At 45.2% G+C, this 27,574-nt stretch overlaps 1 protein-coding gene across 5 annotated transcripts in view; it reads left to right on the top strand.

Annotated features, from left to right (window-relative positions):
- The window catches only part of PHF20 (PHD finger protein 20), a 96,128-nt gene that overhangs the window by 14,163 nt on the left and 54,391 nt on the right, over nt 1–27,574 (top strand). For 4 of the 5 annotated variants that reach the window (XM_077458996.1, XM_077458993.1, XM_077458995.1 and 1 more), the window contains exons 2-6: nt 16,361–16,478; nt 19,868–20,039; nt 23,276–23,360; nt 24,566–24,645; nt 26,460–26,841. In XM_077458996.1, the coding sequence (XP_077315122.1) occupies nt 16,396–16,478; nt 19,868–20,039; nt 23,276–23,360; nt 24,566–24,645; nt 26,460–26,841 (802 nt within the window). In that variant the 5' untranslated portion in view covers nt 16,361–16,395. Of the gene's footprint in view, nt 1–854; nt 1,110–16,360; nt 16,479–19,867; nt 20,040–23,275; nt 23,361–24,565; nt 24,646–26,459; nt 26,842–27,574 lie in introns of those variants that run through there. The other variant, XM_077458992.1, reaches the window with a different exon arrangement.

The following is a 27,574-nucleotide window of genomic DNA, read 5'->3' as shown; positions in this document are numbered from 1 at the left end:
ATGCTTGCTGTCTGCACACTGTCAAATGAGCGGTTCTTGTTCTGGGATGGCGTCATATGACGGCGCTGTGTTGCTAGGACATGGCGCGCCCCCCAATCTGTGTAAAGACCCACTTCTGCGGCTCTTTAACCATGTGATCGGCTGTGTCCAATCCCAGCCGGTCACATGTAAACAAGGAGATGCCGGTGTTAGGCTCACTCCTCACCAACAGTGAGGAGAGCCGATCAGTGGCATCTCCTCACAGGAGGACCTCTAGGGATGTAATTGGGGCACTGATCATCAGCAATCTGTGCCACAAATCGGTGTCCATTAGCCATGCCTATCAGTGCCACCCATCTGTACCGCCTATTAGTGCCCCTAAGTGTAGAATATTAATGCCTCCTCATCAGTGCCCATAAGTGCAGTATATTGGTGCTGCCTCATCAGTGCAAGCAAAAAAATGTACTTGGTTACAAAATTTACTGACAGAAAAAGTCATGTTGATGTATTTTTGATTAATTTTTTTTCTAATAGTTTGTGCAGCAATCCCATTTTTGAAAAATGAGATATATATATATATATATATATATTACACACTTTTATATACTGTAGACTGGTGTATGATGAGCTCCCATTGGCTGTGTCGGATCTCGGGGTGAACAATAGATCACACTGCAGATCACCCGGTAACTTTGTTTCCATGCTGCGATTGGCTGTCTCCCGGGCGGTGTACAGGTGATGGGGGTGATGGATGTCGGTGGATCTCCTCCATTGATCTCCGGCTCTCTCCCTCCTCCTGATCAGCGGGGATGTGACCAGTAGGAGGCGGTGTTCTGCTCTGCGTCAGCCCGCCGTGCGGTGTCCGGAGCCCCGGTGATCTCCGCCGTCCCTCCCGTGGCCTCTCTGTGCAGCGATCGTAGTGAGACCCTCCGGGTTCCCCCTCCCTCCTCCCCCAGCGGTGATCGGGCCGGTCACACGCCCTGGATCTCCTCCACGTGGGTCGCAGTGCGCAGGAAGAGGAGGAGGGAATTCGATCTCCGGGATCGGTGTGTGGAGGAGGGGAGATCCGGTTTACACCATCCGCACCGCTTCTCTCCGAGGTGTCGCACCGGGTGTGATGAATGTACCGGGTAAGTCCTGCGATCCTCCCATCACCCGGATCTGATCGGTACTTCTCCCTCCCTCTCTCCTATGATGACGGGGGAGGTGGGGGTTGTAGCGGGGACAGTAGCAGTAGTGTAGTGGGAATACTGTGATGGATATCTGCCTTTACTTGCAGGGAAATGTCTCCATCCTCCAATCCTCATCACATCAGGCCTGTGAAGTCCGCTCTGCTTTGGATATTTTGTAGATTGCCATCCAGGGGGGCAGTCTGGGTTCAACCTCTGGGGGGCGCTCCATGAGCAGAGGGGTTAGAAACACTAAACCCACGACCATAAAAAAAAATATATATATACATTTTTTTTTTTCTCTCTAAAAAAAAAAAAAAAATATATATATATATATATATATATATATATATATATATATATATATATATATATATATATATATATATATATATATATATATATATATTATATATTTATATTGTGTGTGTTTATGCTCAGTACGGATCCTAAGGGGTTAATCCTCTATAAAAAAAAAGCATGTTTGCTCCTCCCCTTACATTGTCCCTGATCCATTTCCTCTTAGAACCCTTGAGGGCACTCTGCACATGCTCAGTAGTTTGGTGTGTATTGCAAGAGTTGTGTGTGTGGGGTTTTTTTTTTTTCCCTTTCCTGGGAGGGTGCATGTGATCAGCACAGGGCCAATCGGCACTGTCCACACAGAGGGTCAGAGGCACAAAAGTTCATTGATGTGAACACGTTCCATAGGAACCCATGTTAAAGTCCTGCGTTTTCTGTAAAAAGCATGAAAAACACTTTGTTGTAAATGCAGCGTCGAGGGGGAGGGGAGAGCAGGTATATGGGTTTTGATGGGTACCCGCTCCCACTGCAGGCTGATTTTCAGCAGGTAGTTCAGCTTCCCTTACACCCCTTTCACACCAGGGCATTTTGCAGGCGCTATAGCGTTAGAAATGGCACCTGCAATCCGCCCTAAAGAAGCTGCACCATTGTTTGTAGTGTGAAAGCCCCGAGGGTTTTCACACTACAGCGGTGCGCTGGCAGGACGTCAGAAAAAAAGTCCTGCCAGCAGCTTCTTTGGAGCGGTGTGTTCACCGCTGCTCCCCATTGAAATCAATGGGGCAGCGCTGTAATACCACCGGCAAAACGCCGCTATTGCGGCGTATTGCCGACGGTTTTAATCCTTTCGCGGCTGTTAGCGGGGGGTAAAAGCACCCCGCTAGCGGCCGAAATGCGCCGCAAATCCGGCTGTAAAACGCAGCTATTTTTAGCAATGGGCGGTGTGGTGTGAAAGGGGTCTTAGTGGACATGGTGGCGGCAGAACCCGAGAGCTGATTGAAAAATTGGCTGCGGTGAAGACACCGCAGGATTTGTGGATGGCTGGATACATGCCTCCATCTCCTCCTCCCCCATCCCAATTATATCAGAGGTACCCCTTCTATGTCCCCCAAGTGGAATGGGGGGGGGCACACAATTGATCAGGGACCTCTGATGTGAAGTTAATTTTCTCAAGGTGGTTGTATGTATTGTCCCAGGATCGTGTTTCCCAATAATGAGAAACATTTTTAAAATGGGGTGCCAATAATTGAACATACTTTTTTATTAAAGTGTGGCACAGCTGAAAAAATGCTCCATTGCAACTCGGACTGTCTTTTACACTCAGTGGCACTTGGGTAGCAAGAAAGTCGCATGGGAGTAGTGCATGAATCTTTTCACTGCAACTTCATATCACGTGGATTGAAACGAGTGCCATTGAAATCGATGGACTGTGACTTGACATGTGTCCAAAAGTCGCATGACAAGTCGCACTTTTGGAAACTGAGCCTGAGAAACGCTGTTGTAGATCACTGGCAGTCAAGGTGTAGCTAATTCCAAGCAGCATAAAATCATTCCGTAGCATATCTTGTATTCTTGGATTGCTGCCATCCAGCCTCTTTACATTCCAAATTAGCTTATCTTACCCCCCCTCCCCCAGTCACTCCTGGTTACAGCGTTACAACAGGGTCGTCTGCCAGGCACAGCATCGTCGCCCTCATCAATGCACTCCTGTATGGGTCTACAGTTCTGTGTACCGACACACCAGCTGCAGTGGCATGTACAAACCATCCTAGCACTGGTAGATCCTATCTAGAGGGCCAAAGGTTTGTTTTTATTTTATATATTTTTTTTCTGATACATATTTTAAAATGTTACTAAACCCAGGAGCTTGCATTCACTATATCTGGTCTCCCACCCCGGAAACGCAATCATTTTAGTAAATATAAACTGCTAAATATATTTCTTATCAGCAGTTAGAGCATAGTTTTGGTAAAAAAAAAAACCCTATACAGTATATTGATTAGTTTGCGCAAAAGTTATCGAGTCTACAAAGGTGGGGGATAGATTTATGGCATTTTTATTTTTTGACGAAAAAATGTTTTTGTTTATAGTGCCATTAATAAAACGCAGAGGTGACCAAATACAAAGAAAGCTCTATTTGTTGGGGGGGGGGGGGGGGGGGGGGGAGACATACATTTTATTTGGGGTACAGCTACTCACGACCGCACAATTGTCAAAGTGGCGCAGTGCCGTATCACAAAAAATGGCCTGGTCATTAAGGGGGTAAAACCTTCCAGAGCTTCAGAGGTTAAAGTGACTCAACCAGGTAGTGCACCAAAGTTACCTTTTAAAGTGATTGTAAACCCTTTGTTTAAGAAAAAAAAAATTATCATACTTTCCTCCACTCGTTTTGCAGAGTGGCCCCAAACCTCCTCTTCTGGGATCCCCCGGCAGCTCTCCCGGCTCCTCCCTGCATCAGATAACCGCCTAGGACGGTGATGGTGAACCTTGGCACCCCAGATGTTTTGGAACTACATTTCCCATGATGCTCAGCTACACTGCAGAGTGCATGATTATCATGGGAAATGTAGTTCCATAAAATCTGGGGTGCCAAGGTTCACCATCACTTGCCTAGAAGAAGAGCTCTTTTGGGGGGGGGGGGTTACCTTGCGGGCACACCCCCGAGTCCAGAATTTGTGTCCATAGACACGATTCTTAAGCCTCAGCTCACAGTAGATGCGGTGTGAATTCAGAGCAGATTCTGCAAGCATCAAAATTGCAACCTGTTCATGTGAACTGATTGCGGACTTTGTGTTAATTTTAACAACACCCCAAAATTAGTTTGCAAAACGTAGTGCAATTTTTCAGAATCGGATCACGTGGGTGTGGACACCCATGCAATCGGATTCTGCCACGGACAAAAATTGAGTCATGCATGAGTTTGGTGTGAATGCGGTGCAGTTTGAGCCGTACAAATCCAAGGCTCAAATCGCACCCCAGAGACACAGCATGTAATTCGGACAGGAATGTGCGGCGATTCCTGTGCGAATTGCATGTGGGGTCTCTTATTGTAAACCTGGGCTTAATATCACTTTAAGGACCACCCCTACAGGAGAACCCCAGGACCTTGCATAACGGACCAAAAAAAGAAATTGACAAAAAATTGGGGATGCTGCAGTGAGAGGGCCAGGGTTGGGCTTTACAGATAATTTTAATATTCCATAAATCGCTAACATTGCTGTTGGTTGTAGTAGGCTTCTTCAGAGAACATGGGGAGGAACCCTTGTCTTATCAGTCCAGCTTAGGTCAGCATCGGACTCGCTTGTTTAGCTGTTGTGGGGGGGTCGTCACTCGGTGACCCATTGCATTTATGAGGTCAGCATATTCTAGTGACAGTTGCTTGGGAAACCTCTCTTAATGTGTGCATTTAGGGCTCGCACGTCTTCTTCTATCTTCTTCTGCACACACATAACAAACCTCTTCATGCCCTTTACTGCTCTCCCGGGGCCTCCAGTTTAGTGGCATCTTTTACATTAGTCAGATCCTAGTGGCAGATGATGAATTGATGAGCCTGGGGCGGAAGGAATTGCCAGTCTGCAGCAGTTCATAGTGATTGTACAGTGAATGTCGGAGAACTACATTTGATAGCTCTATGCTGATGGAGTTGTGCACGTGCTTGCCATATGTTATGTGTTTCTGCTATAGAGCCGGCACCTTCTGGTGCTCACATCTTGGATTATTTTCAGAGTATTGCAGGACCCCCAAACTCTGGACATGTTATGAAAATGTTATGTCTCGCATTCCATATGCAGACATTGCGATCTTTTTATTGTACATAACGTGATTGTAAAGGTTCTTATTTTTATTTTTTTCATAACCTATCATATTGCCTCCACTGTGCAGTTCGTTTTGCAGAGTGGCCCCGAACATCCCCTTCTGAGGTCCCTCGGTGGCTCTTGCAGCTCCTCTCATCAGATAACCCCCCCCTAGAAGAAACGCTCTTCGGGGGGGGGGGGGGGGTTACCCCTTGCGGGCGTGCTCCCGAGTCCAGTATTTGCATCCATAGACACGAATGCCGGACTTGGCCCCAGCTCCCATGTCATTGGATTTGATTGACTGCAGTGGGAGCCAATGGCTGCACTGCAATCAATACAATCGAGCTGAGAACCACGGGCAAAGTAAGAGCGCGTCTCCACCAGGTGAAGTTTCAGGGTTCAGTTAGGCCCCTTTCACACTGGGGCGTTTTTTCGGGAGCCATAGCACTTAAAATAGTGCCTGAAAAAATCTGGCTCCTTTCACTCCAGTGTGAAAGCCGGAGGGCTTTCACACTGGAGCGGTGCGCTAGCAGGACGGTGAAAAAAGTCCTGCTAGCCGCATGTGAAGGAACGGTGTATTCACCGCTCCTACCCATTGAAATCAATGGGACAGCGCAGCTATACTGCCGACCGGTTTTAACCCTTTTTCGGCCGCGAGCGGGGGTTGAAACCGCTTCGCTAGTGGCCGCATACTGCCGCTAAAACGGTGCTAAAAATAGCAACGCTTTGCCACCGACGCCGCTTCTGCCCCAGTGTGAAAGGGGCCTTAAAGCGGGAGTAAACCCGCTGACTTTTATTGATTTTTTATTTTTTCTACATCTGTAAGGGAAAAGGCATAATGAGCTAGTATGCATGCACGCAGGAGTTTTTCTTCCCGGCAGGGTCTGGTGTCTGCCGGACTTTCAGCCGAGAATCCCCGGAGCGCATGCGCCACTGAAGTCAGCGGATCATAGCGAGGGGAATATCTCCTCCTAAACGTACAGGTTTAGGAGATATTCTTTTTACCTACACGCTTCATGAAAGAGGGGACAGCAGTGATATCGCAGGCTTCCGTGTCAGGTAAGTGACACATAATAGGCTGCAATGCATAGTAGCCCATTATGCTTTACCTTTTGCAGGGAAACAAAGAGGAAGTAAAACCAATCGGGATATACTTCCTCTTTAATGCATAGGATGCATTAAGGTGAAAAAACACGAGGGATTACAACCCCTTTAAAGTATAACTAAAGGCAAAACTTTTTTTTATCACTTTGGATAAAGGAAGTTGGCTTAGAACCCCCTGTCGGTTTTTATTGCTGTCTGCCCCTGTTAGGGAGAGTCATCCTCTCTATTTGTCCTGTTTATCATTGACCAGTAAAAACAAATCTCCCAATTTTGAGTTGCCCCAGAAAAATTACCTTGGGGTTTTACAGCGATTTTTGTACAGGTCAAAAGGTCACCCATGTAAAGCTCTATTCTCTGCCTTTAGGCTCATACACTCTGCCATAAATGGCCCCCGGTATTTTCGGCAACGACGTACGTTTCTCTTTTAGATAAAAGTGGTCTCCGCAGGGGATTCGCCACAAGATCATTTTTATTGGCAGCGGGAGGGGCGCCCCTCTTGCCCTGGTCTTGTCTACTCCGCCTCCTCTTCCGTGGATGCCTGGCTGCTGAATGAGGGGAAGATGGCCCTTGTTTGGCTCCATGGCATTTTTTTTTTTTTTTTTTTCATTTCAATGTAAATCTGAGGTCTTTTTGTCCCCATTTAAGAGGTCCTGTCATGCGTTTTATTCATTTTTTTTATTTTATTTTTTCCTATTACAAGGAATGTTTACATTCCTTGTAGTAGGAAGTGAAGCCAAAAAAAAACTGTCAAAATAAGAAAAAATAAAAGCACCCCCACACGTGAGTAGCGCCCGCACACGAAAACGGTGATCAAACCATACGTGAGGTAACGCCATGATCATTAGAGCGAGAGCAATAATTCTAGCCCTAAACTTCCTCTAACTCAAAACTGGTGACCTGTAGAAATTTTTTTTAACATCGCCCATGGAGATTTTTAAGGGTTAAAGTTTGTCGCAATTTTGAAGCGTGACAAAATTCTATGTATTCTACATATTTTTGGTTAAAAAAATCGCAGTAAGTGTTTGTTTATTGATTTGGTTTACGCAAACGTTATAGTGCCAACAAAATAGGGGATAGTTTTGTGGCTTTTTTTTTTTATTTTATTTTTTTTGCATGACTGCGACATTAGGGCTGATAGAATAGAATAGTGCGCTGTACAAATAAAGTGCAGAAGTGGAAAAGGTGTTGAACCACACTAACAGGAGGCAATAGTATGCATAAAAGCTTTAGATGGAGTGCAATAGACACAATACATAAATAAACCTATCTTCAATGCAAATGGAAAATAAAAATAAAAGTCACAGTACATCCCACAAAGAATGACCGTGAAAGACCCTTTTCCAGAATGGAGTGCAAAATTTATAGTGACTCAGTATTGATCCAAAAAGAAACATATAAAGTGCTGGTGCTAGTAAACGTTTGTAAAAAAATTGGTATATATAATGAATCGCAGTATATTAAAAAGTAGATCCAAAAAAAATATAAAGCCAAAAAAATAGAATAATAAAAAAATTAGATCAATGTCCATGCACCAGTTTCTCTTTTCAAAAATAAGGTGCAACTTATGGTGACTGAATAGCCAATAAAATCAATAAAAATGTAAACATATAAAGTGCTGGTAAACATTTCTGCGGTGCAGTGCTGGTGATGGGTGGCTTCTGCCCTTCTGTGAAGCTAAATAAATGGGTGTCCCCCCCCTTACTTTACTGCTTTAAGGTAATGGCATATGTGAAAAGGTTTTGTAATGAAACAGCTGTGTGTCCCCTGGAAAACGTCCCCAATATGGTCTCACAGGTGATGTTGGTCCTAATAGCATCCAGCGTCCCCCCCCATCGCTGGAGCGGGTGAACCTCACAAATAGGGCAAGAGGGATGCTCAGTGGTGTAGTAGTTTTTTTAATTATTTATTGGTAACAGCTAAAAGACAGGTACTCACATTTGAGCAGTAGTACACAGGCAAAACGGAAACAAGCCGCGGGCTCGTGCACATCACTTCCGGTATCTTGTTTCCCAACGCGTGTATGTCACGTGACTTCATCAGGGGATAATGGAAGTGTCCTTTATATATGTATGGGTAAGTATATGTGATGGCCATTTTCCTGGAATTCTGGTCACCAGAAATACTCACGGCCATTTTCGGATATCCCCAGTCGCCGGAAGTCTACTAGCGGCCATCTTTTTGGAAGGTATTTGGCCGAAGAAATGTAAAGATCCATTCGGGGGCCATTTTTTCCATGGCTCTTTATTAATTTGGTTGGCGCAGGGATATTTGTCTTTATTATGGCGGACAGATTGGACACTTTTGGTGTGATTTTGGGATCATTTATACAGCGATCAGTGCAGTTAAAATGCATTGATTACTGTGTAAATGTGACTGGCAGGGAAGGGGTTAAACGCTAGGTGGCATTGTAGAGGTTGTGTATCCTAGGGAGTGATTTTAATGCCACGTACACACGTAGCCAACTATCCGGTGGACTTAGTCTGACGGACTTCCCGCCGGACTGTCCGCCGAACTTTCCGAATGAGCTACTTACCCACACGGCACTTTTTCAGCGGACTAATACAGCGTACTAAGTCCGCCGGACTATCCGCCGTACTTTTGAAATGAACGGACTCGCCCACACACGCGGAGGAAAGTCTGCTAATTTTGAGCGCGTATCCAGGTAGCCAGGGCCAGCGAAGGAGGCGTCGCTGGCCCCGTCACCTGGTATGGACTTAAAGGGGAATCCCTACGCCAAAAAAATCGGCGTGAGGGGCCCCCCCCCCCCCCCCCAGATCCACATCAGACCCTTGTCCAAGCACGCTACCCGGCCGGCCAGGAAAAGGGGTGGGGACAAGCGAGCAATAAATTATTTTAACCCTTGTGTGTTGTGTGTTTTTTGGGGCCCCCCCTTCCCCAGGGCACCCCCCCATGTTGAGGGCACGCGGCCTGGTACGGTTCAGGAGGGGGGCGGGCACTTGCTTGTCCCCCCTTTCCTGGCCGGCCGGGTAGCGTGTTCGGATAAGGGTCTGATGTGGACTGGGGGGGGGGGGTGGCCACGACGATTTTTCGGCTTAGGGGTTCCCCTTTAAGTCCCAACCAGGTGACTGGGCCAGCGACGCCTCCTTCGCTGTCCCTGGCTACCTGGAGACACGCTCAAAATGAGTGGACTTTTCTATCCGGGCGGGAAAAGTCTGTTCATTTCAAAAGTACGGCGGACTGGCGCACACACACGGCCGAATTGTCCGCCGAAATGCGAGTCCGGCAGAAAGATTGGAATGCAAAACTACTTTCTAAGTCCGCCAGACTTTTGGGTAAAAAAAGAAAAAAGTCAGCCGGAGCCTACACACAGGGGGGATTGTCCGCCGGACTTTTCCACCGTATTGTTTGATCGTGTGTACGCGGCATAACTGTGGGGAGGAGCTATGTGTGGCACGACACTGATCACCGCTCCCGATTACAGGGAGCGGTGATCAGTGTCCTATCACTAGGCAGAATGGGAAAATGCTTGTTTACATTAGCAGTTATCCGTGAGACGATCGTGGGTATCCTCGTGGACCCGCGATCACACTCATGGAGGTCCCGGTGGGCGCCCGCAAACCACTTCTTAAAGAGCAATGTACAAGTACGTTAATCTGCCATTACGTGCCCTTCTGCCAACGTATATCGGCATGAGACGATCGGCAAGCGGTTAAGTGGTTAATGTGTGCCGGTTTTCGTACAAGAAAAATCGCACTTTGTTATGCAAGAATTTACGTTCATCGGTTCTGATTTGCTGTGAAACGCAGAAAATCAGACGATTGTTTGCTTGATGTTATAGTGTGTACCCCACACTGGAGTCGGACTGATGCTGTATCCACCTAGGGTAAGTATAATTAAATGGGTTGCAAAACCTCCAGTGATGCAGCAGCCCCCTGAACCTGGTCTTTCCAGCGACTGGGACGAGCACAGCAGCTCCAGCCGGTGTCGCAGAGCCTGATTGGGTAGATAGATAGCAGCACAGCCATTTGCTCCCACTGCTGTCAATCAAATTTGTGGGGGTGCAGGGCCGAGTCCTGCTGTCTGTGCCTCTGAGGGACCCCAGAAGGGGAGGATTGGGCCACTCTGCAAAACCAACTGCACAGAGGACCAAATATGACATATATATATATTTTTTTTTTTTTTACATAACTTTTAATAAAAAATAAATACAAATTTAAAGAAGGAAGAAAGTGCCACCACTTTTGTTTGTTTAAAGCTAATTGAAGCTCAAAAAGAGGTATAGATGGACAGGGCTGGCAAATATCTTGACATGCGTGGCTTTCTGATTGGTATCTGCTCTTTCCCGTTGGTTTCAGTCAAGTCGCACCCGACACACAGCCCCCAATTCATCTAGCTGCAATACTAGCGACCTTCAAGAATTGGTGGAATGTTAATGTGTTGGGAATGAGAATCCACTGGAAGATTACTGATGTCAGCTGATGGGAGTCGGTGACCACAAGATAAAACCTTAATGTCAACACTTGCAGTAAAAAAAAAAGAAATCCATAGAACCTGTTATTACAATGATCTGTGTGACCAGGAAGTGGTGTCATTGATGGTTGTGTAGGAGGCCGGCTATGCTGGGAGGTGGTCAGAATGTTTTACACCACATCTCTAGAAGAACCTAGCAAGCAGATTGTGTGACGTTAAAGCCCAAAAAAGAGAGAAAAAAAATATTCACCCTTGTAGTGCCCTCGCATTGCAAGGGTTAATTGCTTGTTATGTCTAGGGGCTTTCCCAACAGGCTGTATAACTTGCCTTCTATTCGCTCTGGTTGACTGAAACTTTGTTCCTCCCGAATCTTATATCTGTGGGCTGAGCCTCACTGTCGTCGCCTACAATACAGGGATCATTAAAACTGGCCATACATTATTCAATTTTCATGTTCAATTTCCTTTAGGTTTACCTTCAACTATGAAGTGTAAGGGCCTGCCAGATTGGATTGCATACAATTTGAAAGTGTTTAGGTTTGACCTGTTATATGGTTTTGGTAAATCTAAAGGAAAATTGGTATAATGTATGGCCAGCCCTGCCCTGTATGCTTCGGGGACTGATGTGTGACCGCAGCCGGTTGCAGTTTACAGAGCAGTAGGCTGGAGGAGCCCTGCTGGAGCGAGGCATAATGACCCTTTAACACTGATGCATTGCAGATTGATTGTACTGCTGGTGTGCCCGCAGGTTAGCTACGCTTTCCCATGGAGTTCTATTCTGAGAGTGCAGCAAAACCTCCGGACATAATAGAACTTGTAGAAAAATGCAGCTAACACGCACCAAACACGTGTGTATTTTGCGTTATACACACTGTGCGGTCAAAGTGCATCAGTGTCAAATGGGCCTAAGGTATTTTCTTAGTAATCCTCTGTCCCTAGACATAACAAGCATTTAAAGTGGTTCTAAAGCCTTAAATGGTTTGTTACCCTAAAAAAATAAATGGTCCCTGCTTTTAAAGCATGGATAACAGCACAGTGCTTGTGCATTTCACCTGAAATACTTGGCTGATCCTACCTGGTTCTGCCCTCCTCCTGTAAACTGACCACAATCTATCATGGATGCAGAGCCCTGACACCGTGGTCAGTTTATGTGCCTCCGTTATCCTCCGCTGTCATGTCTCTCCTCAGTCCTCTCCACCGTCCTCTCTCCCTTCCCTGCCTGTCAACTAGAGACAGCGCCTGCCCCTCCCCTCCTGCTACTGAAATGACATGCCTTATAGTATCCTCTGTCTCCTAATGCTGTGTGGCCCACTGTGCTATTCAGAGAGGTCATTAAGGGGGTAAAACCTTCCAGAGCTGTAGAGGTTAAAGTGACTCAACCAGGTAGTGCACCAAAGTTACCTTTAAACTTTGTGTGTATATATGTGTGTGTATGTATATGTATATATGTATATGTATATATATATATATATATATATATATATATATATATATATATATATATATAATATTACATTTTTATTATACCGGGGTGGGTGGTTTTATTTTTTGTACGGCACTCACGTGACCGACCACCTTTCCCTGCCACTCCTTCTCGACTGACGTCTGCGGTGGTTTCTTGGCCCCTACCGCTGTAGCTGTCAGGTGCTCTAAGGCCCCTTTCATAATTATACGACCTGAAAGTCGTGCAATTTTTTGAGGCGACTTTAAAGCGGTAGTAAACCCGCTAATTTTATTTTTTTAACACCTGCAAAGCAAAAGGCATAATGAGCATACTAGCTCATTATGAAATACTTACCTTAGAACGAGGCCCGACATCTGGCCCGATCCACGCCGAGGGAGCTGACATGCTCCCTCTGCGTTTCTTCAGGGTATCGCGGCTCCGGCGCTGTGAGTGGCCGGAGCCGCAATATCGTCACTCCCGCGCATGCGCGCGGGAGATTTCATTCCGGCCGGTCGGCCACTGCCGGTGTTATGCCGTATTGTGTCCGCCCCGTACTGCGCATGCGCAGTACGGAGCAGATGAAGCTTCGGAAAATCTCTGAAGCTGAACGGCGCCTGCGCCGTGAGTGGAGGTGGTAGCCCCACCATCCAAGCGGACATAGGGTTGTGAATATTAGAGGGCCCCTCGCGGACGAGCTTCGCTCGCCACGCTTCGGGCTCGGCCTCGCTCCGCTCGGCTCTTTTTTATTCCTAATCTATGTCCACTTGGATGGTGGGGCTAGAACCTGGACTCACGGCGCAGGCGCCGTTCATCCTCGGCAATTTTCATAATCTGTGTTGCTGTGTACTGCGCAGTACGCAGCGGACACTATCGGATGGAGGACGTTATATGACAAGACCCCGGATTTTCAGGCCGAGAATCCCCTTGTGCGCATGCGCAGCTGCAGTCAGCGGCGCATACCGAGGGGGAATATCTCCTAAACCGTACAGGTTTAGGAGATATTTTTTTTTTTACCTACAGGTAAGCCTTATTATAGGCTTTCCTGTAGGTAAAAGTAAAAAAAGAGTATACAACCACTTTAAGCAATGCCTGTGTAATTATGTGGTCTATGGACCACAAATCACTTTAGCCACTTGCTTACTGGGCACTTAAACCCCCCTCCTGCCCAGACCAATTTTCAGCTTTCAGCGCTGATGCACTTTGAATGACAATTGCGCGGCCATACAACACTGTACCCAAATGACATTTTTATCATTTTTTTTTTCCCACAAATAAAAGCTTTCTTTTGGTGCTATTTAATTACAGCTGGGAGTTTTATTTTTTGCTAAACAAACAAAAAAAGATGCAAAAAAATAAATCATGTTTCATAGTTTGTTATAAAATTTTGCAAACAGGTAATTTTTCTCCTTCATTGAAATGCGCTGATGAGGTGGCACTAGTGGGCACTGATGGGCTGCACAGTTAAGGCGGCAGTACTGATGGGCACAGATAAGATGGCACTGATGGGTGGCTCTGGTAGATGACACTGATGTGCACGGATATGTGGCACTGGGGTGCAGCACTGCTGTTGAGGCAGATTGTGGGCACTGATAGGTAGCACTTTTTTATTTAGGGGGCAGGTAGGCACTGATAAGCTGGCCGTGATCGGGACTGATGTCCCGATCACGGCTGCCGGTGATCGGGACTGATGTCCCGATCACGGCTGCCGGTGATCGGCTTTTTTTTTTTTTTTTTTTCTCGCACTGTCAGCGCAAGGAGGAAAAATAGCCAATTACCGGCTGTGTTGTGTCACATGACGAGCTGTCATTGGCTGAATGCTGATCACGTGGTAAGGGGTCGGGATCGACCCCTTGCTCCGATCCGTGATCAGGCGAGTCTCATAGACTCGCTGATCACAGAGCGCGCCGCGCGCGCCCCTCAGGGGGAGCGCAGCCCGCTCGTGCACGGGACGACGTCAATAGACGTCATTCGGCTATATCGCGGATCTCTAGTCGTTAAAGTTGGACCAAAGTAGGGCAGGGACTACTTTGAAGTCACACAAATATGAATGGTACTCATTGGAAAATGTGAGGAACAACTTGTCATGTGGCTTTGCCATCCCAAGTTGCACAACTGTGAAAGGGGCCTAATTTGTATTCAGCGGGCATCATGCTAAAATTTTCCCAGCTGCTAAGACAGGGAGAGGAGGGTGTTTCTAGTGTTTGTATATGTTTCTGCAGTCTTTTACTGGAAAGTAATTCTTGTTGTAAATTTCACATCAAGGTCCTGATAAATCTTTACTTTCTGGCAACGCACGTTACATACGTTACACATTGCAGTGCCTTTCACTGAATAGCAATCAAGGCAACTCTCCTCTATTGTGTGTTGCTGCGAGAATTTTTTGTGACCACAGATTTTTGGTGTTTGAAAGACCATTGCATTACTTGTGTGTATTGGCACACTGCACAAACGTCATGCCCTCAAATATTGTATTTCCCTATGCTGGATAGGCTGGGCAAAGGGTTAAACCCCTTGTGAGATGTACTTTTGGTGTCCCTGATGACTGACTGTGTTCACAAACACAGGAAGTGATGGGAAAATCAAAAACGTTGTTACCAGTGCAACAATGGAGCAAAGATATTCCAATGCGGTCACCCCAAGTCAATATAATCTTATAAAGCATAAAACCTTTTCTTGGGCGGCACAAGGGGTTGGCACTCTCACCTAGCAGTAAGAAGGGTCGCTGGTTCGTATCCCAACCACGACACTACCTGCCTGGAGTTTGCATGTTCTCCCTGTGCCTGCGTGGGTTTCCTCCGGGTATTCCGGTTTCCTCCCACACTCCAAAGACATGCAGGTAGGTTAATTGGCTTCTGTCCAAAATTGACCCTAGTATATGAATGGGGACCTTGGATTGTGGGCTCCTTGAGCGTAGGGACCGATGTGAGTGTGCAATGTACAGGGATAGGGACAATTGTAGACACTCAGGTTGAACTGGATGGACTGGTGTCTATTCAACCTTACTAACTATGAAAGTGATATTAAAGGCATTTATCTTTTTATTTATTTTTTAAGTAAAAAACTTGTTATACTTACCTGCTCTGTGTAGTGTGTGTTTTTTTTTTTTTTTTTTTTTTTACAGAGCAGCCCCTGATCCTCCTCTTCAGGTTCCCTGCTGGTGCTACTGGCCCCTCCTTCCTGCGGAGTGCCCCCAGAGCAAGCAACTTGTTATGGGGGCACCAAAGAAGGCTTGTTCCTGAGCTGCTGCTCTACATGTCCACTCTCACACAGACGTAGCTTGGCCCCACCCCCCTCCTCATTGGCACACTGGCTGTTATTAGCCGAAGCCATTGTTTCAGCAGGGAGTGAGTTTATGGAGAGCCGAGGGGATGCGGGAGCTGCTGCTCAGAAGGCTAAAATACCTTGAGCCTCTACAACCATTTGAAGTGGAGTTCTGCTGTATAAAAATAAAAAGTCAGCATCTACAAATACTGCAGCTGCTGACATTTTAAAGTTAGGACACTTGATTGTACAGGGTGCCTGCGGTGTCCTCACCCGAAGCCGACCAGTCCCTTGACTCCCAGGTGGAGGCGCCGGCATCTTCAGTAAGGGAGTCAGGAAGTGAAGCCTTGCAACTGAACATGAGCGAGTCGTGCCTTGCATTGAGTGGTCTCTGCTGTCTTCTGGGACCTGTGTCTCCCAGAGGACAGCGGGGGGGGGGGGGGGCAGACATGGCATAGATCGCTGCGGGTTCTGCAGTGATCTTTCACCAGAAGTGGGAACATATACCTTATTAGACAGGTATCTGCTCCCCCCTGAAAGGTGCCAAATGCAACACTGCAGAGGGGGGTGGAATATGGACAGCGGAAGTTCTTTTTTTGAGTGGAACTCTACTTTAAGCATTTAGCCCCAGTGCATGATGTGCCAATATTTAGTAGTCAGCAAAGCACAGCTCCTCACCACCCAGCCTTGCTCCTGGTAGCCTCTAAAACTGTGTGAGCTCACATGTGAGGTTGGAGGGTGGTAGAATGCCACAGTTGAGCTGCGCTTTTAGCACCCCGACCCATGTGCATGTTTTAACAGCAAATGGTTATAGAAGATTATAAAGCTCTTGTGTATTCACGAGAAGATGTGTTCTGTTAACTGCAATTTTCTATCTTTCAGGCTTGAATGGCTCGGGATAAAGGTCAGCGTATAGAATGACTAAGCACCCACCAAACCGGAGAGGGATCACTTTTGAAGTTGGAGCACAACTGGAAGCACGTGATAGACTGAAGAAATGGTACGCTTTTGTTGGTCCTTGTTTTTTATATCTGCATTCATTTTTTAAAGTGTTATTAAACTCAAAAGTAAACTTTCTTTTTTTTTTTTTTTTTTTTATGTTTACCAAGTCTTCAATATGATGGCTGCGTTGGTTTTCTTTTTATAGACAGCCTAGTTAAGGATAACCCGGTAGTCTCCTGTCAGAAAACGCTGACTTCTGTTAGAGATGGGCTTACATCTACATTTTTAGCTTGTTTAAAACTGATAAGATTCAAGTCCCCTCAGAGGGTGGTCAATCTCCAGTTCGGACTTCAACCGGTCCTAGCGCTCCACAGCAGAGTAAAGACTCTGGGGCTAAACCTGGATCTGCCCAGTCTTCTCCGGAAGAATCGGGGGCAGATACAAGGCCCAGGCATAGAGAATCCACAAGGGGCTCAAGGTATAATTGGAAGATGTAGATGACTTATTAAAGGCTATCTATACGACACTTTATATAGAAGAGGAGAATGTACAATCATCTAAACATGATCTTATGTAAAAAGGTTTGCATAAGAAAAAGGCTAGAGTTTTTCCTGTGCATAGTTCCCTTCTTGATACTATCAAGCTGGCGTGGGAAAATCCAGAGAGAAAACCTTTTATTTTCCGAGAACCTAAAAAGGTTTCCATTTGTAGAGGACACAGCGCAGCCATGGAACAAAAATCCTAAGTTAGACGCACCTCTTTCAAAAGTTTCAAAAAACTCGGACCTAGCGTTTGACGATATGGGCACGCTTGGGGATCCGATGGATAAAAGGAGAGATCTTTCTACGCAGAGCCTGGGACTCAGCCATTGGGAATCTTAAACCATCCCTGATCTCCACTTGTGTAGCCAGAAATTTAGACTTATAGTTGACACTTGTTGGCAGGTTCCTCTAGAGAACAGATTCTGAAATCTTTCCCTTTCCTCTTTCATGCAGTGGGGTTTTTGGCTGATTCTTCCATAGAGTCAGTAAGAATGTCAGATAGGACCTCGGCCTTGGTGAATTCAGCCAGGAGAAGCTCATGGCTTAAAATCTGGTCAGGCGACGCTGCCTCAAAGTTACACCTATGTTGTCTTCCCTTAAAAGGCGATCATCTTTTTGGCCCAGGTCTGCAAGAGGCGTTGGAACGCACAGGCCAATAGAAAAAAGACCTTTCCAGAGAACAAGAAAAAGCCCACAGCCAGAGTTTTATTTGCAGCCATAGTAGGCAGCAAGGTCCTAGAGAAAGAGACAATTGGCACAAGGGCAGAGGTAAAGTGGGCATCTTGTTTAACCATCCTCAACAAGCCACAGTGACTCGTGTCTCCCAGTGGGAGGAAGATTGAGGGCTTTAATCCCACAGTGGGCAGCAGTCACCTCAAGTCTGTTCATCCTGGATCTAGTGACCAATGGGTACAGGCTGGAATGTTGCCAGCAACTAGAGCGATTTATTGGTCGCCTTCCCTCCTCAAGACTGGGTAAAAGCGAGGGCCCTGGGTCTCCAAATTGGAGACTTGATAGCTCAAAAGGTCCTGATCCTGGTTCCCCGGTCAGATTAGGGCAAGGGATTTTATTCCCATATTTGTCATCGGAAAACCATCAGGAAATATCGGCTTATCCGGAACCAACCAACCCCCCGTCTTTAAACCGTTTGGGTAGTTTTTACTAGTAATGGCGGCGATCTGCGTTTTTTTTTTTTTTTTTTTTTTTTTTTTAATCAGGACTGCGGTATTGCGGCGGACAGATCGGACAATTTTTTGACAATATTTTGGGGCCATTCACATTTGTACAGAGAACAGTGCTATAAAAATGCACTGATTACTGTATAAATGTCAATGGCAGGGAAGGGGTTAACACTAGGGGGGCGATCATGGGGGTAAATGTGTTACCAAGGGAGTGATTCTAACTGGGGAGGAGGGGACCGACTGGGAGATGTGGCCGATTGGTGTTCCTCTATACTGGGAACACACAATCTCTCTCCTGACAGGATGTGGATCTGTGTGTTTACAGGCACAGATCCACGTCCCTGCTCTATGAACGGTGGACATTGCGGCCGCCAGGCACGTGCATCGGCTTCCGAGTGAGATGGGCCGGGAAGCTGAGGACGTTGTCATTTGACTATACGTGGGATGGGAAGAGGTTAAACTTGACAGCCTGGTATCTGAAGAATGGATACTAAGCGCCCAGGGGTTCTCTGACAAAGTAGTCAAGACCCTGGTAAATTGCAGGAAACTGGTCACTAGAGCCATATATTCCAAGGTCTGGAAAAAATTTTGCTTATCTGAAAACCAAAGATGAACTCATGATTCTTCAATTTTGAATTTTTTTTTTTTTTTAAAGAGGGTGTCAACGGTCTTTCAGTTAGGACCTTTTATAGGTACAGGCTGCAGCTATCAGTGTTTTTCTCCAATTTTCTCTCTTGGAAAATCCCACTATAGCTAGATTCTTTAAATCAATTTCTAGGTCCAGGCCTTCCCTCACAATTTGAGGATCGGATGGTTTTGAAAACACTACGCCCCTCTTCTCTCCCCCCCCCCCCCCTGGGGTCACCCCTGCAGAATTTTTAATTGCCGACAATTGTTTTTACATTCAGCTGGGGAACTGATTCTGCTGATGAGTCATCAGTTTTTAGGAGGCTTGTGGGTGCCGGCTCCTAACAATGCAAAAATGGACCGTTTGCCCGTTTTTTGTTTTTTGTGCTGGTTTTCCTTTTTGGTATTAGTCTTTAAAAAAAGATATCCAATTGCTATCAAATGAAAGCACAGTTTGTCCTGGGGGGGGGGAAGGTGGTATTCACCTGGATACACTAAATGGCTATGAGACGCCTTTCACACCGATGGCATTTTGCAGGCGCTATAGCGTTAGAAATAGCGCCTGTAATCCGCCCTCAAACTGCTGCTCCAGGAGCGTTGCTCTGGCAGGACGTCAGGAAAGTCCTGCCAGCAGCTTCTTTGGAGCGGTGAAGGAGCGGTGTGTTTACCGCTGCTCCCCATTGAAATCAATGGGGCAGCGCTGTATTACCGCCGGCAAAACGCCGCTATTGCGGGCGGTTTTAACCCTTTTTCGGCCACTAGCGGGGGTAAAAGCGCCCCGCTATCGGCCGAAATGCGCTGCCAATCCAATGGTAAAACGCCGCTAGAAATGGCTGTGTTTTATCGCCGACGCTATAGGCTCGGCGGTGTGAAAGGGGTCTTATAATTGTGTAAAGTTTTTTTACTAGCGCATGTCAAAGTTGCAAAACAATGTTTTGGCATTACCCTCCTCATGAAGGGGTAAAGCAAGATTAAAAGGTTTGGCTTGGTTATGCTATGTGAATGGGAACATGTAACAAATATAAAGTGGTGTTTTTGCTGCAAAAGTAAAAATCTACCTTAATCCCTTCCTAATAGCCTAACTGTTACCTTTGTAGGTATGCCGCCCATATTGAAGAAATAGACTATGAAGAAGGTAAAGTTCTGATCCATTTTAAACGATGGAATCACAGATACGATGAATGGTTTTGCTGGGACAGCCCATACCTCCGTCCCTTAGAGAAGATACAGCTAAGAAGGGAAGGCCTAATAGAAGAGGACCCCCCTGTGGTAATTCATTTATTTACTTTAAATTGGGCATCACTAAATGGAGGACCGCAGCAATGCTCTGTCCGGCCCCGCTGCAATCGTGCCAGTTAAGATCTTTTTTTTTATTTATTTTTTGGGTCTTCAGCCACCGCTGGCTCTGTCTTTACAGAGCTGACGTCTGTAGAGAAGCAGAGCGATGCACGGGTCGGGGGGGGCTGGCCCAGTTAACTGGTTGCTGGAAAGACCCTGCATTCTAACAACCAATCGGTTGTTAGAATGGGGAAGATCTCGCCCTCCGTCTATCCCTTTGCTGTACTTCCGATGTAAGCTGCTGTGCCCTCTGTAAGGTGAGACAGAGAAGAGGGCACTGTTATGAAGGATGGAGGGGGTGGGGGGGGGGGGAAGGGAAAAGATAAACTAATGAAGGAGGGGGTGATATAAAAAGGGGGCAGGAATATGTAGGAAGGGGTATGGGGTTCTATAAAGGGGGTGATGACAGGAATGTGAAGGAGCATGGGGATTGTGGTGTGAGGGGGGGGGGAGGTGCGCTATTAAGGGGATGAGGACAGTTGTGTGAATGGGGGTTCTATAAAGGGGGGGGGGGGAGATGAGGACAGGAATGTGAAAGAAATTATATAAAGGGGGTGAGGACAGGAATGTGAAGGAGGGCCGGGATTGCAGTGTTAAGGGGGGGGGTGTGAATGGGGGTGTGCTATAAAGGGGGCGGGAGCACAGAAATACGAAGTGGGCTGCTATAAGTGGTCTGAGGACAGGAATGCGAGGAGGGGGGGGGGGGGGGGCTGCTATCAAGGGGTTGAGGACAGGAATGCGAAGAGGGTCTGGGAACTGCAATTTAAAGTACAGGGTGATATAAAGGGGGACCGCAGACAAGACTGTGAAAGGGGGGGTGCCAAGGATTGTAATGTGCAGGTGGACTGAGAACGCTGATGTCATGGAAAGGATTGTGATGTGAAGGACCTCTGGCTAGCTTCACATTATTGCGTACTTGCATGTAGGTGGCCCCCTTTATTGTAGTGGGCTGCCATTATAAGCAAAAACGCAGATAAATGAGTCCCTGCCTTGACTACTTTTTTATTTTTTATATCGCGCAGGACCAAGCTGCATGGTACTGTGGCGCCATGCAGTGTGGCACTCGCAAAAAAGGCACCACATTTGCCAATGTGCAGAGCTGCCATTGAGCGTCAAACATGATTCGGACCTCGGCTGGAAGAAAATTTTTACTGACTGGACCTTCATGAATTTTAATAGCCCTGCTTTAAAGAGTAACTCCACTTTGTTGAGAAGAAAAATTCCCTCTGGGTGATCTGTGTATATTGCAAGGATTATAACATTTATTGCAGACGCTTACCTTTTTTTCTATTCAGAAGAAATCCCTGTGTGTCTGTGCCTCTGTACTATGTGGGTCTAATGGGAGTGGTGTCATAATTAATGGTCAGGTGTGCAGCTGCAGGGCACTAATGAGGAAATCTGTGGATCTGCATCCCTTTAGGTGTGCTCTTAGTCCCCTTTCACACTGGAGCGTTTTTCAGGCGCTTTAGCGTTAAAAAAAAGCACCTGTAAAGCACTTGAAAGAAGCCTCATCTGCAATCCCAATGTGAAAGCCCGAGTGCTTTCACACCGAGATCCCTTTCACACTGGGGTGTTTTCCAGGTGCTTTAGCTTAAAAAAATAAAATAAAAAATATGCCTGAAAGAAGTCGAAACTGCAATCCCAATGTGAAAGCCCGAGTGCTTTCACACTGAGGTACTGCGCTGGCAGGGCATCAAAAAAAGTCCCGCAAGCAGCTTCTTTGCAGCATTATTGGAGCGGTGAATACACCGCTCCTAAAGCGCCCCTTCCCATTGAAATCTATGGGCAGGGCCTGCAAAACGCTTTTGGCAGTGGCACTTTTAACCCTTAATTTGGCCACTAGCAGGGGTTAAAATCGCCCCACTAGCACTCGGAAAAACGCTGGTAAAGCGCCACTAATTTAAGCGGTGCTTTATGAGCGTTTTTCGGGCGCTGGCAGTGTGAAAGGGCTCTTAAAGCACTTGGGCTTTTGGGATTGCAGGTGAGACTTCTTTCAAGCGCTTTTTTTAATTTATTTTTTAATGCTAAAGCGCCCCAGTGTGAAAGGGGTCTTATTGAAGTATCTCTCCAAAAATGACATTGTTGCAGGGGATGCCTGAAATCCGATTTGTTTCTCAGGCAGACTTCTGGGATAATTGGTGACCCAATCACACAAGCAGGAAATATTTCTGGGAGTGGTCAGTACACCCTCTGTGTACAGAGTAGAGCTGCAACTAACGATTAATTTGTCTGTCGACTAATCTATCGATTTATTTTTTCGATTAGTCAACGACTATCCGATTATTTTTTATTTATTTATTTATTTTTGATTAGCTAATTAATCCTTTGGATAACCTTGAGAGTATTGTATTGCAGAGTGTGGGGCTGGCAGTTTCCATCCGACCTCTCCCCTCCACTGCACAGATCAGTACAGAGAGGGGAGAGAAACAGGCGTCATGTCATGACGCCGGTTTGTTTACAAGTGATCGCTCCGTCGGAGCAATCGCATTGTAAACGCCTGGGTGTAGAAAGATGGCCACCGCTTCAGAGCTAGACCGCGGCCTCTCCGAGCGGGGTGATCCGTTGCACCCCTAGGGACGGCTGCACCGAGGGGGAGAAGAGAGGGGGATGGCTGCACCGAGGGGGAGAAGAGAGGGGGGATGGCTGCACCGAGGGGGAGAAGAGAGGGGGATGGCGGCACGGAGGGCAGCGGTAGATACTAAGCACTGCCACTGTGAGGCATCGACGCCCTGCACGCACGTCAACGTATTTTTGTAGTGTAATCTATCATGTCGACTCGTCGTGGCAGCTCTAGTACAGAGCAACTCCAGGTAGCCATATTGCAATGCATTTTCAGAAAATTACAGTGGCTACAGATTGGAAAGGTAATTTTTAATAATATTAAATTACAATATGTAATTCGTGTCGCAATTATGTGCTATATTTTTTTTTCTTCATTTGCTATTTTTTTTTTCTCAGGAAAGTGGAGTTACCCTTTAAATGTAAATTCAGTTTACATTCGGGGCGACAACTGTGGTTTTTTGGAACGCCCATCTTTAATTATTGTATTGTTTTACTACGTTCTCTAAAACATTAAAATAGGGATGTGGACGTCAAGCCCCTCCCCAATTTGTAGGGTTCCAATCAAAAATGACTAAATTACTATGTCCTTTTTTTTGTTTGTTTAGGCGTTTCGCGTGAATGAACAAGTCTTGGCCTGTTGGTCTGACTGCCGATTCTACCCAGCAAAAATAACATCTGTAAACAAGGATGGTAAGGGCAATGTTTCTTTATGGATTCTATATCGCTTTACCACTTGAAAATAAGGTTTTTTTTTTATTTTATTTTTTATTTTTTTGCACTTTGTTTACCTGTAACGATCAGTATTTTTGCAGTATTTTTTTTCTTGGAACCCCCAAACATTTATTTAAAACAGAGGCCCTAGAGAACAAATTGGTGGATTTTTTTTTTTTTTTCTACGGTGCCCAGCGGTTTTTGAAACATCAATTTTTTTTATTTTTTTAAGTAAAATATACTTCTTTTTTTTTTTTTATGCAAAAAAACACATTACAATACCAAATTTTTTGGGTAAAATGTTTAAGATTTAAGCTGAGTAAATGGATACCAAACCTGTCATGCTTCAACCACTTGGGAACCAGGCCTATTTCAGACATTTTGTTGTTAACAAGTTAAGTCTGTGCTTTTTGCTAGAATATTACTTAAAACCCCCTGTGTGTGTATGTATATATGCGTATTCCAGTCATAACTTTTTTTTTTTTTTTTCATTGTTCAGCTGCATTAAATATACAACCCCCCCCCCCCCCCCCCACCTTTTCAGGTCTGTTAGGGGTCCCTCGTAATCTGCCTCTTCCTCTCCAGGGCGCCTGATGTCTTTTTCCCTCGGCGACCGTGCTTGCTAGTGCTCCTGGGAGATGTCCTCAAGCACTTCCTACGATGCTGCCCGTTGCGATGGCAACATCAGACGTGGCGCCGGGCGGTGCATGCTGGTCGCTCAGCTGCACCAGAGCACAGAAGATGGTGCTTGTGGGCTTCCCATGCCCACAAGAACTATGGAAACTGCCAGGAAAGAAGAATATAAAATGTATATTCCTCTATGAAATCGGCAATTGAGTGCCGATTTACTTACACAAACCTGAGTGCTCTAAGCATTAGAAACAAAATGTATGCATCCTAAAAAAAAAAAACTGTGGGAACTTTGCTTTAAATTGACCAGATTGGTACCATTAAAGTCCTAGTAGTAGTTACTACAAAACGGTTTTCAGAATAAACACCTGAATTTATTTTTACATTTTCTTGGCATCTTGATGTTTAGAGGGTGTAGGACCTGAGGACACAAAATGTATTTGTAAAAATTGCTGCAGGTTATTAAAAACCTGATCCTTTCCAACTATTCTGACGTCTCTCTTTAAACCAAATGTTTTCACTCAACTGCACTTTTTTATTCTTCTTGGTTTTAGGCACCTACACTGTTAAATTTTTTGATGGTGTTGTTCAAACAGTCAAAAATATTCACGTAAAGGCCTTTTCCAAGGATCAGGTAAGTGTGTGTGTGTGTGTGTGTGTTTGTTTTTATTTTATTTTTTTCCCCTTTCCCCTTGGGAATGTACCCAATTGATACATGTCAGACTCTCAGCATGCTGTTATTGCCAGTGGCTGTAGCCGCTAGAAATATCGCCGTTTTCTTGGCAGGGGCTGGCTCCCCGCATATCCCCCCCAATAGCTCTGGGGGAATAAAGCAATTTTTTCCTTTCCTGCAAATCATGAAAGAAAGTCACACCATCTATGGCTTCCCTTTTTAATACAGTGACTGCAACAGTTGTCTACTTTTTTAAAGTCCATTTTTTATTTTTCCTTTAATATTTTTTGTTAATTTTCAAGTAGGAAACAGTACAGATGTTTCTTAATATGAGGTGCAACCATAGTGGAAATACAAGACAAAGGGCGCACTGGCCTAGTGCATTCTTGCAGATGCTTTATTGCAAGTCAATAAAAAAAAAAAAAAAAAAAAAAAAAAAAATATATATATATATATATATATATATATATATATATATATATATATATATATATATATATATATATATAATATACCCATGTAGGTTCACAGCACATCAAGCCACTAGCTTGTGGCACAGTGTGTTCTAAAGCCAAAGAGCTGCCGTCTAGCATTGCACATCTTCAGAGCCAAATGGGTAGGATCCTTCCATTACTCTACTTCTACATACTCTACTGACCAAGACATGAGGACCACAGACTTCTCCCTGCCACTGAAAAGTGGCAGAGAAGAGGGTGTTCGGGGAGAAAGCTTGGGAAGAATATAGAAACAATAGGGAAGGGATTAGGTACAATAGGTAGAAAAAAGGGGTTTGGCCTGGGAGGATCCTCAGCTCTATTGTTTGTAGGGATAGCCAACAGTCCTAATTCAAGAAGATCAAAGTCAGCAGGTAAATAGTAACCCACTGTTCCCAGACCTGGTGCAACTTGGGAAAGGAGCCTTGCAGGTTAGCTGTTAATGTCTCATTAACTAATTGTTTTCTGGATTTAATGTCTTGCATGTATTGGGTCTCTGAGACCCATATTTTAGCCATTGTCTGTTTCTAAGCTGTTAGAACATGAGTGTAAAGTGGTACTTTGAAATACCAGGGGGTTTCCGATTTTAGAATAGCTTTTGTTCTTCATTTCTGTTATAAAGTTTTGCAAAAAACTTTTTTTTTTTCTCATAAATTTTAGGCCAAAATGTCCTTTCTTTCTTTCTTTCTTTCTTTCTTTCTTTCTTTCTTTCTTTCTTTCTTTCTTTCTTTCTTTCTTTCTTTCTTTCTTTCTTTCTTTCTTTCTTTCTTTCTTTCTTTCTTTCTTTCTTTCTTTCTTTCTTTCTTTCTTTCTTTCTTTCTTTCTTTCTTTCTTTCTTTCTTTCTTTCTTTCTTTCTTTCTTTCTTTCTTTCTTTCTTTCTTTCTTTCTTTCTTTCTTTCTTTCTTTCTTTCTTTCTTTCTTTCTTTCTTTCTTTCTTATCCCTTGATGCCCTATCCAAAATAGCAAAGTTCTCTTCTTAAACAATTTAAGGCTGGGTTCACACATGCAGTAGCCACGACTCACAGCATGTGACCTGGTGCGGCCTTGTACACCGAATACTCCTCTAATTCTAATAAGTGTGAACCCAACCTAAACAGCTGATGCATTACTGCAGTAACCTGACCTTCCCACTCCCTCCTTTTTTTTTTTTTTTTTTTTTCCCCCCCCCCCCCCTTTTGAGATTACTGTAAGACAACACCTTTTTATGTATAGTATGGTAGCTTAGTACTTTGTGTGTATGGAGTTTTTGGAGCACTCTTTGACCAGCATTGTCCTTTCAGGCGATTGAGTCTCGTTCAAAGCCAAAGGAGAAAACTGTAGAAAGCCCTTCGTCTTCTGATAAGCACAGGGGAAAATTTAGAGAACAGAAAAAATCTTCCGAGAATGCCACCGTAGAGAAAGAGAAACCTCAAAGCACAGATAAGAAGCCATCCCAGCCAGAAAAAGACAAGAAGCCGATTGCCACTGAAAAAGGCAAGCTCCCTGAGAAAAGCTTTGTGAAAAATGAGAAGGAGGACAAAGAAAACATATCGGAGAATGAGAGGGAATCCTCTGCAGATTCCCGTGCGGAGGAGAAGGGCGGACAGAATGACAACCTTAAAGCATCACATGAAAACGGAGAGCGGAGGAGGAAACGGGAACGTTCATCTTCTCTGCCATCTGGTAGGCGACAGCCAAGCTGACTTGCTTTCTTGTACTCAATGTGAATGGCCAATATTGCTCCCAATTGGTGTACTAGAGATTCTAAAATTACTAACCAGTTCTAAACGATTGCAAATGGAATATAGATTAGGAAGTGATTTGGCAGAATCTGTAGTGGTCAATGCAGTCTTTTGATTGAGGCTTGTTGGATAAGTTTTTTAATATTTTGAGGATGGAACATGTTCCTACTGCTGTAGGTGCTCCCCCCCCCCCCCTCTTTTTTTCCCTTCCCAGTGACAGCAGTTCCCCTGTACTAGCTGTCACTTTTTGAAATTAGCGTGGCTGTGTTTGTGAATGCCCCCAATGTCCTTTGTGGATGTCTGCTTGTAATTCCCTTTTTTTTTATTTTTTATTTTTTTTATATTCGGATCGCATTGAAGGTAGGATGGTGTAAGCAGACAAGGCCATATAGGGTGAATGGAGTACGATTGGGTTGGACTGATCGTGTGACAGGCTGCTTTTACACTTCTGTGCTGTAGTTTACCTACACCACCTGTGCAGTGCTCCTGTGGCTTTGCGGGTTCGTTGCACTTTGCCATAGACTTCTGTTGTATGGTGCATCTAACCCACAGATAATAGAAGTCTATGGCTCAGTGCAGGTAACCTGCAGGTGCACTGTGCTGCACCTACAAATCGGTTTGAAAGCAGCCCAGTAACCACTGCAGAACAGATATGCCCATATATACTGTGATTT

The sequence above is a fragment of the Lithobates pipiens genome, unplaced genomic scaffold, assembly GCF_037356315.1.
Source record: "Lithobates pipiens isolate NorthernLeopardFrog02 unplaced genomic scaffold, aLitPip1_a1.2 Scaffold_28, whole genome shotgun sequence".
NCBI classification, from domain to species: Eukaryota; Metazoa; Chordata; class Amphibia; order Anura; family Ranidae; genus Lithobates; species Lithobates pipiens.
Note: the sequence above shows the minus strand (reverse complement) of the source record. Positions and strands in the feature narration are given on the sequence as shown.